Here is a 15,462-nt window from a genome sequence, read left to right as displayed (position 1 = left end):
TACAAGAGCAATGCCGTCATGACCCGGTGGGTGGCCATCGATTAACATAAGAACTAACGGTAGTAGTATTGGCTCTATTTATAGTATTTAACATCCTTGACTTTTATGCTTATATTTGATTATTTATTTTATTTAAAAGTTATATAAATATTATTTATTTTGTTGGTGATGTATTTTATTATAAAAGAGCTTCAAAACTAATTTGTATTTTTGCAATTTTTTTAAAATAAATATATAAACGTATGTTTAAAAGGTAATGGAGTAAGTTATAAAGAGGCGAAATTGGAGCATTTGTTTGGTCTAACGTTGTACGAATATTCTAGGTGTTTTTGTTAAAGAAATGAATAATGAATCTGATAGTAGTATCTCTTTTGGTTTTAAAAGGCTATGAAGGCAGATGCAATCACACACTCCACTCACTCGTGTCCTACCCTGCTCCACAGGAGAAAGAGTCAATGGCGTCGGAGAAGAGCAGGATCCTGGTGGTGGGCGGCACGGGGTACATCGGCCGGCACGTCGTCACCGCCAGCGCGCGCCTCGGCCACCCCACCACCGCCCTCGTCAGGGACACCGCCCCCTCCGACCCGGCCAAGGCGCAGCTGCTCCAGGGCTTCCGCGACGCCGGCGCCACGCTCCTCCAGGGCGACCTCTACGACCACGCCAGCCTGATCCGCGCCGTCCGCGACGCCGACGTCGTCATCTCCACGCTGGGCGCGCTGCAGATCGCCGACCAGACCAAGCTCATCGCCGCCATCAAGGAGGCCGGCGGCAACGTGCGGAGGTTCCTCCCCTCCGAGTTCGGCCTCGACGTCGACAGAACCGGCGCGGTGGAGCCCGCCAGGTCCATCTTCGCCGGGAAGGCCGCCATCCGGCGCGCCGTGGAGGCCGCGGGCATCCCGTACACGTACGTGGTGTCCAACTACTTCGCCGGCTACGCGCTGCCGACCATCGGGCAGAGCCTGCCGCCGGCGCCCCCGGTGGATAAAGTGGTGATCCTCGGGGACGGCGCAACCAAGGTGGTGTTCGTGGAGGAGGGGGACATCGGCACGTTCGCGGTGAGGGCGGCGGTGGAGCCGCGGGCGGAGAACAAGACGTTGCACATCCGGCCGGCGGCGAACGCGTTGTCGCACGAGGAGCTGATCACGCTGTGGGAGAGCAAGTCCGGCAAGAAGCTGGAGAGGGTGTACGTGCCAGAAGACGCCGTGCTCAAGCAAATCCAGGGTATCATGCATTGCCTAGCTACAAACTCCATAATTTTGTTTTGTTTTTCTGGTTGCAACTCATACATACAAGTAAAATTCCATCACGTATTAATCACTGGAAAGAAATTTGATTGATGGATGCTGCAGAGTCGCCAATCCCGCTGAACATCGTGCTCGCGATCGCGCACGCGGGGTACATAAGAGGGGAGACGACGACGCCGTTGGATGCGGCGTCCGCCGTGGAGGCCACCCAGCTGTTCCCGGACGTCAAATACACCACCGTCGACGACTATCTCACCAGGCTCCTCTGAACAATCTCATCTTCACTTCACTTTACTTGCTACTATCTCTGTGTCTGTGTCTGTATGTCATGTGCCAATAAAATACAGCAAGTCTTAATTGGTGTACGTGTTCCAACCTCCAATCTTCAGTCAGTGTCAGTCTGCTGGTTTAATTTGTCGTGGATGATGGATCTCATTCTGTTCGAGTTCACTTCAGTTCAGCAGTTGAGGCCGGGAGTGCCTTCATTTGTACTGCTTGTCTAAATTTGTCTCAATCAATACCAAACCATGCTCTACCTGCTATGTTCAGATTCATTACAATTTGTCTTTTTATTTTTCTCTGGAGTAGTACACATAAGAAGCTGACAGCATCCTAACACTCGGTCCAAGTCCAACAAACAATTGCTGCAACTGCAATCTAGCTACCACGTTTTAGTTTACGCCACCCATCTAGAAGAAGGGCTCCAAATAAACACAACAACTCGCTCTAAAAGCATGTACAATAGCAGACTATAAGCTAGCTACAAACATATTTTAAGAAAACAAGAGAAGAGAGGGAAGAACATCGAATTATAGGTTTGTAGTCACCTATAATACGGACTCCAAGACACATGTTTGGAGCGTCATTTTTGCAAATCTCTCAACAGATAAAACTAGATATTAATTGTGCAGTATATATTTATATATAACCATTGCATGAATTAACTATTAAGTTAGCTATAAACTTTCTGAGCCAACGGCTGGCTATACTCTAAACACTAAGAGCATGCACAGTCCTCCTATGTGGCTGGTGGCTCAAGCCCGCCACGTAGGAGATTCTCCTCTAGCTGGGCTAAGGTCGTGCCTCAAGGAGGAGGCGCGTCCCCTGCAGAAGATGCGACGGCCTCGTCAGAGCTGGGCCCCAACGAGGGTGGAGGCACGACGCTCACCGCGTTGGGAGGCGGTCGCCCGCATGTGGCCGGGAAGCAAGAGAGATGAAAGGTGGCCGGCGACGCAAACCATGAGCTCCTGACCGGCGACGACTGCCGCCGCACGAGCTTGTTTTCCCGTCGCCCGGAATGGAGCCACCGTCGCCGAGCTCGATCTGCGCCGCCGGCCGCCGCGCCGTCGCCGAGCTCACTCTGTCCCGCCGGCCGCCGCGCCGTCGATCCGTTGAGCCGCGAGCGCCGCCAGCCGCCTTGCCGTCGATTCGGGCCGCCGCGAGCTCCACCAGCCGCCTCGCCGTAGATCTGTGCCGCCGTGAGCGCCGCCAGCCGCCGCGCCGTCGATCCGAGCCCCGACGAGCGCCACCGGTCGCTAGGACGTAGATCCGGGCCACGCCGACCGCTGCCGACCATGCGCGCCGACATGTCCACCCGCCGCCCGCCACCGGGACCGAGCTCCACCGACAATGCACGCCGAGCCGCCGGCCGTGCGCGTCGAGCCAGTGAGCACTCCGCCGCCTACTGCTCGTCGTCGGTGAGAGGGAGAGAGAAAGAGAGGTGAGAGTGAGAGTGAAGAGAGCTGGGAGGTGAGAGGTGACTGAGAAAAAAAGATAAAAGTAAGTTTTGGTGGGACCACGTAAAGCAACTAGCACTATGAAAAAAATGGCTTTATCCTACGTGCCACTTGCTTTTTAACTAGAACACAACCTGTATAGTGCATGGCCTGACAAAGTCACTCTTTCCATGCCGCGCCTACGTGACTTTTAGAGCATTTACAACACTCCACGGTGATGTATGGTCCGATGATCTGATCCATACGGACGTGTGACAAAGCTGTCGTCAGCAAAAAGAGGGAAAAAAGTGAGTGACTTCAAGCGTGACGGAGTGGTTCGAAGAAATGGGGACGTGGTGCATGGTGAAAAAAAATACTCCGTTTAGTAACAGTTTGAAATTGAAAAGATGTCAATCATTACGTGGTCACTACTGAGCACATAACTTGATCGATTAAATGTCTTAGGAGTCATCTTTTCGTTTCTTAAATAAAATATCAAAACAAATATTTCTAAACAATAAAATTTATAAATAAAACTTTTTTATATGTTTTTTTTAGTAATATAAAAGCAAATGTTAACAAATAAACTATAATTATAAGTAAAATCAAATTTTGGCTTATAAATAAACAGAATCAAAAAGATGTGAGTGATCATTCGTGTCTCCTTTTATCCCTTATTAGTAACTTTTTATCTCTGAAGAAAAACAACAGCACAAAATTGCATTGCCAACGGTTGCGTTGAGATTAGTACGGTAGAGATGACGGAGACATCTCATGGTGTTAATTTTCGGATTTGCTTCCTTTTTTTTCCCTCCAAGAAATGAATCGATGAAAGAGGTTATGTTATTAGGAATCGAAGGAGGAGATGCAGTGCAAGTAGTCACTTGCACAGTGATAAAGATGTGTGATCTCTCGGTGTTTGGTAAGCAGAAAAGGCCTGGTAGCATCGCTCGCTGTCGCTGTGATGTCTGTCAATTGAGGTAGCTCTGTATTGTACCTACCGGCTAGCAATACATAGATAGGAATAGGATATTAAATAAATTAAAATGGCATCAACACAACACAAGACAATGGCGTCGTCCGGCACGACGACCAACGAGAAGGAGAGGATCCTGGTGGTGGGCGGCACGGGGTACATCGGCAGGCACGTCGTCACCGCCAGCGCGCGCCTCGGCCACCCCACCACCGCCCTCGTCAGGGACACCGCCCCCTCCGACGACCCGCCCAAGGCGCAGCTGCTCCAGAGCTTCCGCGACGCCGGCGTCACGCTCCTCCAGGGCGACCTCTACGACCACGCCAGCCTGCTCCGCGCCGTCCGCCACGCCGACGTCGTCATCTCCGCCGTGCGCGCGCCGCAGGTCCCCGGCCAGACCAACCTCATCGCCGCCATCAAGGAGGCCGGCGGGCACGTGCGGCGGTTCATCCCCTCCGAGTTCGGCCTCGACCCGGGGCGCGGCAGCGGCGACGCGGTGGAGCCGGCCAGGTCCATCTACAGCAGCAAGGTGGGCATTCGGCGCGCCGTGGAGGCCGCGGGCATCCCGCACACGTACGTGGCGTGCAACTACTTCGCCGGCTTCGCGCTGCCGTCGATCGGGCAGTTCATGCCGAAGGCGGCCCCGGTGGATCGGGTGGTGATCCTCGGCGACGGCGCAACCAAGGTGGTGTTCGTGGAGGAGGGGGACATCGGCACGTTCACGGTGAGGGCGGCGGTGGACCCGCGGGCGGAGAACAAGACGTTGCACATTCGGCCGGCGGCGAACACCATGTCGCACGACGAGCTGGTGACCCTGTGGGAGAGCAAGTCCGGGAAGAAGCTGGAGAGAGTGTACGTGCCAGAGGACGCCGTGCTCAACCAAATCCAGGGTACGTACGCCATTGCTACCACTTGGTACATATATATATAATATAGTAGTGTACGTGAATTGAATAGTATTAAAAGATAGATGTACATGTATGCGTGTGCAGAGTTGGAGTACCCGAAGAACATATTGCTGTCGATCGCTCACGCGGCGTACATCAAGGGGTTGATGTGCGATCCCTTGGATGCCATGGACGACGTGGAGGCCACCCAACTGTACCCGGACGTCAAATACACCACAGTCCATGACTACCTCAACAGATTCCTCTAACAATTCACTGCATGATCCATCATAATCCATCATATTATAATAATATGTATCTGCATGTTCTAATACATTCCTTTCGAATGTACAAATGAAATTAAATTAAATGCGAATGGATCTAATAGATACAAATATTATATATACACAAAAAATTATAGATATAAACTTAATATATAGAAATATTATATATATATATATTTATACTTACAAACTTTATATACGTAAAATAAAAAATACAAACTTTATGCACAGAAAAATACCTTCGGGCCTGTTCGCGTGCAGCCCCTCCACGCACACGCGCGCTAATTAGCATTTTCGGGTTCAGATGCCTTTACTGGTGACTTCCGTACCAATTAACAGGGCCGCAATCAACGAAAATCACTCGCTGAACTCTGCAAATAATGTCCACTAGCTTCAGATGAACATTATTTGTAGATGGCTTGCCTGAGGCTGAACAAAGCTACCTTTCATCATCGTAAACGCAGTTCAGATGAGCGAAAATCACTCCACTGAACTCACAGGACATCGTCAAATGCCTGTTGTTCCCGACAATTAACAAAGCAGCTCACTGCCAAGTCGATCTTGAATTTGCCCTCCCCTTGTATAGAGTAGCTAAAACCGTTGCCATAATTTAAAGAGTCGCACTATATACCCATCCAAGAAAGCATTCTACCACGATATCAATTTAAACCGTGAACCTGAGTCTGAAATACATGTGAATATCCTTCTAGCTCTAGATATGAATGAAATATTACAATTGGTATGTAGCACATCAAATATCATCGGCTGTATCTTGTCGCTCCTTCCATCTTTCCTACCAGGGTGGGTAGGCTGCCAATCAGTCTTTCGAAGAACGGCTGCCGGCGCTCTTCTTGCCGCCATATTTCTGGCAACATAATTGGGGCAAATGGTGAGGAACAAAATAATAACTGAAGCTTCATATGCTTAATTAGTACTCATATACAATGATGCAAACTGCACAAGCATTTGTTCAAGATCAAAAATAAAAGGGTTCAATATCACAAATAAAATATGTCAACAATGAGCCCAAGCATGAATATATAAATGCCACTTCTTTCAACATTTTCAGTGTGTGATAAACATGTAACTCCCATGGCACCAACGCTCATCAGATGACAGGACTATGTAGAGAAATGGCATATGCTGACACTTCTAAGAGTAAAACTAACCTGTTTCCCAATGTTGAAGGGAACATATTTGTATTTTATCATATGCACGATCTGACGCTTCATTGTGAGGACGAAAAGAACCACCCAATAGCAGAGAAGTATTGGCCAGAAGACAGGAACATCAAATACAGAGAAGAAAGTCATCACAAAAGCTACAAGAAAAGCTTTTGTAATTGCATACCTGAAAACCAAGCAAATGAATGTTACGGACACTCAGGTTGAAAACACAAAATGGATGTTCAGCTTTAATAAAACAAAGGAATTAGCTCAGAAAACCGTGAAATAAGTACTAATGACTGCACACAAATATAAGCAGCATGCTGCCCTGCATATAAATCACATGATATGGAATGCTACGGATATAGTTATACATTAGTTGTATGCTGCACTGAATACGAACACAGATCGATGAGCAATATGGACATTTCAGGCTGAATATGTATTTTCAACAATGCATGCAGTATTCTACACTGCATCTAAATTTGTCTAGGATGGAATGTGGGGCATATCTGAATCATAGGTCATATAATGGCATACATGCATGGATAATAATTACTTTGTCATTAGCTAGTGCCATGATGCTATGAGGGAAGTCAACAGTTCCACGCTCCATCATTAAATTAAAACAGGAGAGACTGGGGCAAATCGAGAAGAAACATGTTATGAGTGATTTGTTAAGACAGCTAAGCTGTAGTTTAGGAGGTAGTGACAGGATCCAAGACTCTGTTTGGTAGCAAGCGGGCACATCCAGTGGAATACAGATTTATATAATAGGAAAATTTCCCTTTTTTCCCATGGCACCGGTAGTTTAACTGCAGGGACACTTGCTGCATTAACCCTCCAAAAACATATTAGTTCACACCTATAGCTGTATTCACAGGAAATCGATTAAGATGAGGATGGATTGTGTAGCGTGGCACTAAAATTGTGCTTCGTGCAGAGAGAAACAACAAAATATAATATAGTACCAAGGAGCAATCACCTAGAGTGGTTAGAGTAGCGTGATAAGAGTGTTTGTTGAGAAGGACAGCATAACAAACTGCATGGCAGCATAACATGGAACTAAATGGACTTAATAGTAGCAACAGCCCCCACGAGCATTGATGTATTATTAGGTCCAGAAGAGTAGCAGGCGCATATGTGAAATTTGAGGCTACTTGGTTTTCTCTCGCTATGTTAACCGTGATAATTTGGTATTATTCGATTCGATTACAAACCTTAGAATGATGGATGGACCTTTTTTTTTCTCTCATATATGGAGGTAAAGATGTAGATGCGAAAAAAAGAAGAAGAAGAGGGGAATGATTGATTGATCTGAATCTGGATCTGGGTAATCGTGGCAGGGGCTAACCAGAACTTGAACTCGGGGAGGCGCCTGATGAAGGGCTTGAACTCATCGGAGCCGCGGGTGGGGAGGGCGGGGCCGTCGGCGGCGGCCTGGGCCTCGGGGTCGACCATGGGGGAGAGGAAGCCGATGAGGAGGTTGAGGAGGTAGATCCCGAGGCCGTAGGTGACGATGTAGAAGCCCTGGACGAGGTAGACGCGGAGGGCGTAGATGGCGGCGACGGCGAGGGTGGCGAGCCAGCGGCCGGTGGCGTGCGGGGTGGAGCGGTCGAGGTAGTACTGGAAGGCCCTGGAGGCGTCGGTCCGCCACTTGGCCGCCGCCGCCGCGGCGCCGGCCGTGCCGGAGTCAGCCGCGCCGTCCATGGACGTTGCGGATTCCTGGAGTGGGCTGGGGGGCGGGCGGAGGAGGGCGACGACGACCTCGCTGCCGCTGCCGGTGCCGATGCCGATTCCGATTCCGATTCCGATGCGGGTTGGGTTTGTGTCCTGTGAGAAGAAGAGGAGGAAGAAGACGGAGCGACTCGTCCTCTCTTCTCTTCTCTTTTCTCTTCTCTTCTTTGAATTGGGCCTTCCTTCCTTGGGCTTCTTCTTTACAGTACATGGCCGTCATTGGTGGCCGCACTTGAACTGGGCTGCCCCTTGATGCAGGGTCAGATTCAGACTTCGATTTTTTTTTCTTTCTTTCCCTTTTGTCTGTTTGAAATGTTGATTCACAATACGTGTTAACGTATTTCTAGATTTATTATTATAGATAAAATGATATTTAATTAAATAAAGTATTCCAGTAGTAGTAGAGGAGTAGTACATGGTTTGCAAGTGGAGGAGGCCTCCTCCATTGCATTGCATGATTGGAGTGAGCACCTGAGCCTGATTGCATTGCTGGTTGGCTCGGCGATTTCTTCATCTGTTGTCATGTTTTGTGGCTGATGTTGCAGGCTGCGTCCATGTGATGACATATGTATGTATTCAGATGGGTGTCCTGTCCACGCTCACATGTCACTGCTCGCTACTCCGTGTAATCTCCTTTTTTGTTCTCTTGCTCCTGTACTGTATTTTCAGCGGTTTTGGTCCAGAGCAGAGCAGCCAGCAAGATCGCAGATGGACGTACTACTACTGTACACTAGTAGTATTCAACTACTGCCCATACTATTCAACTGTTAACCTCTGTCATGTCTCTACGGAGTTAAGAAATGCAGGTAGGTAGGTATGCAGATTTCAGAGTTCCATTTATACAGATGGATGGATTGAGTATATACATGCTGTACTACTACGGAGTGGTAGTTGTTGTTTCTTGTAGGAATGGTTGTAGCTAGATAGGCCGGTCTGGTAGGTTGTCAAATTAAACATCAGAGTGATATAGCTGATGAATCAGACATGTGCTATCATCATACAGTATACTCCTACTACACATGTGGTTGTCGTACGTGTGTGCTGGTGTCGCAAAGCGATTGGATTTTGCCCGCTTGGAATGGATCCTCCTTAGATTCCTCTTTAATTTCTCACATCCTCCTCGATCCGCTTCAAATCTACTATTTGCCCCCTTGCCTGTCTTGTCAATGACAGTGGATGTTTAGCTGGTGAAATAAAAATTTTATATATCACATCAGACGTTTGACTAGAAGGGGTTTTCGGACATGAATGAAAGGCTGACGTGGAAAACGCGAGGCGAATCTTTTGAGCCTAATTAATCCGTCATTAGCGCATGTGAGTTATTGTAGCACTTATGGCTAATCACGTACTAATTAGGCTCAAAAGATTCGTCTCACGATTTCTCACATAACTGTGCAATTAGTTTTTCGTTTTATCTATATTTAATACTATATTTAGGTGTCTAAAGTTTCGATATGATATTTTTGGAACTAAACAACCCCTTTGTCTCTGTGCTTTCAATCCATGATGTATTTTTTTTCTCTTTTTATTTTGAGAACCTCAAACCCATGTACTTCTAGTACTCCTGCCTGCCTAAAGCAATTAACATGAGTAATAGTTATCCTGCCTAATTAACTTGAGTAACAACAAGTCCTTGGTAACCCAAGGAAGGAATCAACTGTCTGGTGGTGATTGATGATACATGTATCTAACAACTATTGCAGAGCGTAGTAACTTAAACCGAAGATGCCCAGAAATTCCCAACCCAGACCAGTGGAGTAGGAGTAGTAGTTGCAGATGTCAGCCCAAATGGCCAATGGCCAAGCAACAAATCAGATGTCCTTACTCTGCCCTACACTGTCACTGTAGAAATGTAGAACGTAAGTACATTCTTGCCACTTGCACGGGCCTTATTTAGTTCCTAATTCTTTTTTCCAAAAACATCACATCAAATTTTTGGACATCTAAATAAAGTATTAAATATAGATGAACTAAAAAACTAATTACACAGTTACGGAAGAAATGTTGAGACGAATCTTTTGAGCCTAATTAGTCCATAATTAGTTATAAGTGCTACAGTAACCAACATGTGCTAATGAAGGATTAATTAAGCTCAAAAGATTCATCTCGTGGTTTCCAGGCTAGCCGTGAAATTTATTTTTTTATTCGTGTCCGAAAACCCCTTCCAACATTCGGTCAAACATTTGACGTGACACTTCTTCTACAAATTTTGTGAATCTAAACACCCCTGAAATTTCATTTCAGCAGACAATCAAAGTTTCCCTAGTGCCTAGCATTATCTTTTATAAAGATCCGGCTTTTCTTGCCATTTCCGCCGCTAACTTTCGCTGCACTTTCCTAGCAAAAATTCATCAGCTCAGCTCCAGACAAAAAGCTCTTTCTTTCTTTCGTCAGGCTCGTTATCTGCCACTAATCTAAACAGAACATCAATAATTTCAATCCACCACTGCCGCTAAAATTCAGTAAACAAACAAAGGCGTAGCAATGTAGGTATGCATTATTCAGATACCAAACAATGATGCACTTCACTCCACTCGACTCGTGAGAGAGAGAGAGATGAGCAGCCATGAACATACATCATGAGAATATGGGAATGTTGGGTGGATGTCAACTTGCAGCCTCGCTCCAACTATAGAGCAGTGTCTGTTTTCTTTTAACTTCGTGTTTGTCGCCAACACACACAATACTTGTCGTTAGTGAAATAGACGTATAACTGAGAAGCAGATTTAACGTGAAAATCCTTACGAGAAAAAACCATGGGCGTCAACCGGCAATATCCACTATGAGGTGATGATTACAATAACAGGGGAATACACCGGACCGTCACAGCCTTCCCATACAACTTACAAGGGATATATATAAGGGGAAATCAAAAAGTCCTAATAGGAAAAAGATTGTAGAATTCTATTAGGAAACTAATCCTACTCCTACTCCATGTAGGAAACGGTTAGAAGAAACATAGTAGGAAACTAATCTTAAGAAACATAGTAGGAAACTAGTAATATAATTCAAATATATTACAGATAATAATTCGGATCATATCTCTAACACTCGTTGATTAGCTACATTTGTCTATGACAGCCTCATGCTAATCTGAGGGTCACAAATGATGGTGTTTATAAGAGCGAGGGTCACAAATGACAACAATGACTTTTAAAATACTTTGTTTGATAACATAAAACTACTATGTGGAATTGTTTTCAAAAGAAATTTCAAAACCTCATAAACTTACAGTTTTATAAATATATTCTGATATAAATGACTGTCAAAGTTGCTCATCGAAGACCTTGGGATTGGTTCAAATGTCAATTATTTTTGACAAGAAGGAAACATGTAAATTTCTAAAATCACCATGTGAATACATGGAGATTTAACACAAGATGTGAAAGCCAAAAACCTATCTCAACCTATGGATTGATTTGATCGGACAATGAATTCTAAGATAATCTTAACCGTTAGATCGGGTCCATATTATAACGGTGCATATATGAAATCAAAACCCCATAGAGATAGAGATAGAATTTTAAGAGTTGTATATAAAATCTAAACTTTATAAAAATAGAAGCTAAGAGTTACATATGGTTTAAATATACATTTATATACAGTGATATCTATAGAAATAAAAAATATTTTTTAAAAGGAGAAAAAAAAAGGGATTGGATGGGTGCATCAAGATTGGTGCAAGGAACAGTTAGCGAAGAAGATATGTCCCTATAAAAAGGGAAGCGATCCTTCTTTCCTTCCTTGAGAGCTGGACCTTCCTCCTCCGCCGCAGCCGCAGCCGCAGCGCACGCGACGCCGAGTTCACCTCCTCCTCCCGCCGGCCGGCCGGGCGGATATATGGGCGCCGAGGCAGAGCACCGCGCCTGTCCCTCTCCCTCTCCCCTCGGGAGGACCGATGCGGCGCCCACCGTGCTGGGGCTGCAGCTGTCGGCGCTCATCGACCACGTCGCCCGCGTCGACTGGTCCCTCCTCGACCGCATACCCGGCGACCGCGGCGGCTCGCAGCAGGTCCTCCCCTCCCCTCCCCTCAAATTCACCTCTCGCTCATGCGCCAATTGCAGATGTCCCTCTGTCTGTCATCATCAGTAGGCGATTTTCGGTTATCTTGTTTGCTGCTGCTACTACTACTCTGTTATGTTGTTCTGATTATGTATGTATGACTGCTGGAATGGCCTGTCTTTTCTCTTCTCTTGTCTACTCTTTTGACAACAATAATATTATTTATATGAACATTTATCTGTATGTGATGTGTCGCAGGAACATTATTTAAGGAAAAACTGAAACGCGGATTTGTAAATGAATAATAATTTATAAATAAAATTTTATATACATGTTCCAGCGATCAAAGAAAAAAACTGAGAAATAAACTACAATAAAAAAATCTGAAATCAAATAAAAATAAAAATTTTGATTTATAAAAAACGAAAAGCCGAGGCTGGTTGATATAGACTGCTCTGCGCTGCTCTACTATCCACTTATCTATTGCATACAACAAAATGTTAAAAGCAAGTAGACTAGTACTACCTTTTAGGACCTACTTACACAGACATATTCCTACATTTGACGTGGCCCGTATTTTGGTTGGCCAGTTGCAGCTACATTGAATTTAGGTGTGGCTTTCGCTCTTAATACTATCGAAAGAACCAGTCTTGCCTGAAAGTGTTGTTCTGACTGCATAGTTCCTGAATTTGGTCAAACGTGGCCTTATGCTGCTCACCCTGATTGGTCTATCAGCAACGTGATTTAACGTTTTCAGAGTTGGCAACAGTTTATGCTGACGATTTAGTACGCGCTTCTTGACTTTTCGTTGCAAAGATACTCCTAACCTTAGATGAAGTAGCCGGCTCAACACATTATCTGATTTTTAGCAGTTGCTGTGCCCTTGTCACCTATGTGGTCCACAAAAAAAAAGTAGACACAAAAGCTTGTACTTTGTAAACGCCATCACTTTATGACCCTGACGCTCAGCACCTTTTGTGGTGTGGCTTGCTGAGTCCTCGTATCTTCCATAGAACATGGTGATTGTTAAAAAAATAAAATGTTGTAAATTTGGTACCGTTAGATTCCAACTCTGACTATATAAAACCATCAATTTGGCACTTGCATGATCTCTAAATTATGCACAACCAATTCGAATTCGACACCTGGAATTGGTTGTGACACACTGCACTGTACTTCTCTTTTCTCTTTCCGGAACCTTCACTCTACCGGCTATCAAGTTATCTGTTATCTCTTATCGTGGGGCCGCGGTAGGAGATTCTACAGTTCATCATGCTTAATTCTTGTGAACGCCCCTGTTGCTTTCGCATAAGTGCAACAGCATGTTATATTCCCATGCTTAGGTTGTAGTTTTCTGCAAACGGAAGCACATGGGCTCATGTGCAGGAATATTTCTATGCTATTGAAAACAGTTTCTGAGAAAAGTTATCAGAAGGAAATGAAGATCCGATGTTGATGGTTGATACCATGTCACTTAATCTTAGGCTCTTAGCTGTTAGGAGGTTGAAGAATGATGATCCTTCCCTTTGATTTATTTTTGTTTCCATTGCCTACATCATGCATTATTTTTCTTTGGAGGCCTGAGCCAAGAATGTAGCAAACACTAGAGCCATGGAATATTGCTGTGTTTGATTGTGAATTTCACTCGTCATTATATTTTGTGATGCACAGGTCTGTATTGAGGAGTTGAATCATATTCTGGCAGAAGTGAATGCCCAAATCCTCCCCTCCCGTGATGAACTTTCTCCAATAAGGACTATAGCCGGTGGTAGTGTCGCCAACACAATTCGAGGTCTCTCAGCAGGTTTTGGGATACCAACTGGAATAATTGGAGCCTGTGGAGATGACAGCCAGGGAGATTTGTTTGTCAGCAACATGAGCTTTAGTGGAGTAGACCTCACAAGATTAAGGACAAAAAAGGGGCACACAGCGCAGGTAGTCTAAAATGTCTATCTACTTTCGCCCTTATTTTGCTGCTTAGTGGATAAGGCTGAAAATAATACCTGTTATAGTGCGCATGCTTGGTCGATGCAAGTGGCAATCGCACCATGCGCCCTTGTCTATCCAGTGCAGTCAAGCTCCAGGTAACCCCTTGCTTGATGCGGTCATTCATCTTCACTTGTCTCTTTTACCGTCTTAGACAGACAGAATACATGATACGGTCGTTATTCACCACTCGTGTGACAGGCCAATGAGTTCACAAAGGAGGACTTCAAAGGCTCCAAGGTGGCATCCTTTTCCTGCTACACCATATTTTGTGCACATACATTCCAGTATATGTTATCATCACACAAAGATTATTCTACCTGTGATGTTTTGATCTGGAATGTTGTCTTGTGATGATGATATAATGCAGTGGTTGGTTGTTCGATATGCAAGTCAGAACATGGAACAGATCCAGGAAGCTATTAGGATTGCTAAACAAGAAGGTCTCTTGGTGTCATTAGATCTGGCTAGTTTTGAGGTCTGAGCGCAACCCATTGGCTAGCTAAACGTAAGGTGTTTTTGGTACAGGCACAAGTCTGATTATTTTTTTTTCCTTTTTACTTGTGAAATACTATGCAGATGGTTCGTGATTATAGGAGGCAACTCATTGACCTTTTGGAAACAGGCAACATTGACCTTTGCTTCGCCAATGAGGATGAAGCTAGAGAGATTATAGGGTGATAATTAAGCTCATTGCCTTAACTTACTGTTTTTCATGTGAGATGGGCATCTGATGCGTAGGGTGGTGTGTGTTGTGTGTATCTTTCTTTCAGGGGAGAGGTGGCATTTGATCCGAAGGAGGCAGTTGGATTCCTAGGCAAGTACTGCAAATGGGCGGTGGTGACGCTTGCTTCAAAGGGGTGCATAGCGAAGCATGGGAAGCAGGTGGTGGAAGTGGCAGCGACCGGGGAGAGGAAGGCGGTGGACGCGACGGGGGCGGGCGATCTGTTCGCGAGTGGGTTCCTGTACGGGCTGGTGAAGGGGCTGCCATTGGAGGAGTGCTGCAAGGTAGGGGCGTGCAGCGGCGGGTCGGTGGTGCGGGCCCTGGGAGGGGAGGTCAGGCCGGAGAACTGGCAGTGGATGTACAAGCAGATGAACGCTACCGGCCTGCTGCTGCCCTGCCCTCTCTCTCAACAAGCTTGAAGCTTGATTGCATTGCATTGCATGCTGTTGCTTACTACTACTCCAGTACCAGTACGTATTTTAATTAATTTATTAATTTGTAAGATGCAACCATTGATTTTGATATATATAGCCTGCATTGCAACGCGGTGCAGTGCCGTGCTGATTATTCGATTTGCTGGACAAAACTCATATTTGTTCCGTTCGTATGAATGATGATGATACTATAATAGAGTGATTGACGCGGCATATTTGCGAACTCATCACATAAATGATGAGGATTGAGATCGGGTTACTGCACACTACATACAGTTTTAACCGTCCACTTTGATGATCAACGGCCCAC

At 45.6% G+C, this 15,462-nt stretch overlaps 4 protein-coding genes across 4 annotated transcripts; 3 read left to right on the top strand and 1 right to left on the bottom strand.

The window, feature by feature from the left end:
• The first annotated feature begins 360 nt into the window (after positions 1 to 360).
• On the top strand, positions 361 to 1,798 carry LOC102706883 (isoflavone reductase homolog IRL-like). The gene is made up of 2 exons (XM_006643584.3): positions 361 to 1,221; positions 1,350 to 1,798. The coding sequence occupies exons 1-2, from the start codon at positions 456 to 458 to the stop codon at positions 1,511 to 1,513; spliced, it is 930 nt and encodes a 309-aa protein (XP_006643647.1). The 5' UTR covers positions 361 to 455; the 3' UTR covers positions 1,514 to 1,798.
• A 2,202-nt stretch (positions 1,799 to 4,000) lies between these two features.
• LOC102706602 (isoflavone reductase homolog IRL-like) lies at positions 4,001 to 5,224 on the top strand. Its single transcript, XM_006643583.3, has 2 exons — positions 4,001 to 4,822; positions 4,925 to 5,224. Exons 1-2 carry the CDS (start codon positions 4,006 to 4,008, stop codon positions 5,086 to 5,088), a joined length of 981 nt encoding a protein of 326 aa, XP_006643646.3. The 5' UTR covers positions 4,001 to 4,005; the 3' UTR covers positions 5,089 to 5,224.
• A 488-nt stretch (positions 5,225 to 5,712) lies between these two features.
• LOC102715074 (protein RER1A) lies at positions 5,713 to 8,156 on the bottom strand. The gene is made up of 3 exons (XM_006645366.2): positions 7,624 to 8,156; positions 6,273 to 6,453; positions 5,713 to 5,968 (listed from the first exon to the last, which is right to left on the bottom strand). Exons 1-3 carry the CDS (start codon positions 7,977 to 7,979, stop codon positions 5,921 to 5,923), a joined length of 585 nt encoding a protein of 194 aa, XP_006645429.2. The 5' UTR covers positions 7,980 to 8,156; the 3' UTR covers positions 5,713 to 5,920.
• Positions 8,157 to 11,767: 3,611 nt separating this feature from the next.
• On the top strand, positions 11,768 to 15,304 carry LOC102706325 (uncharacterized sugar kinase slr0537). The gene is made up of 7 exons (XM_006643582.3): positions 11,768 to 12,017; positions 13,680 to 13,943; positions 14,021 to 14,092; positions 14,196 to 14,234; positions 14,365 to 14,472; positions 14,574 to 14,671; positions 14,768 to 15,304. The coding sequence occupies exons 1-7, from the start codon at positions 11,847 to 11,849 to the stop codon at positions 15,135 to 15,137; spliced, it is 1,122 nt and encodes a 373-aa protein (XP_006643645.1). The 5' UTR covers positions 11,768 to 11,846; the 3' UTR covers positions 15,138 to 15,304.
• The last annotated feature ends 158 nt before the right edge of the window (positions 15,305 to 15,462 follow it).

The sequence above is a fragment of the Oryza brachyantha genome, chromosome 1 (assembly GCF_000231095.2).
Source record: "Oryza brachyantha chromosome 1, ObraRS2, whole genome shotgun sequence".
NCBI lineage: Eukaryota > Viridiplantae > Streptophyta > Magnoliopsida > Poales > Poaceae > Oryza > Oryza brachyantha.
This window is presented reverse-complemented; position numbering and strand designations above follow the sequence as displayed.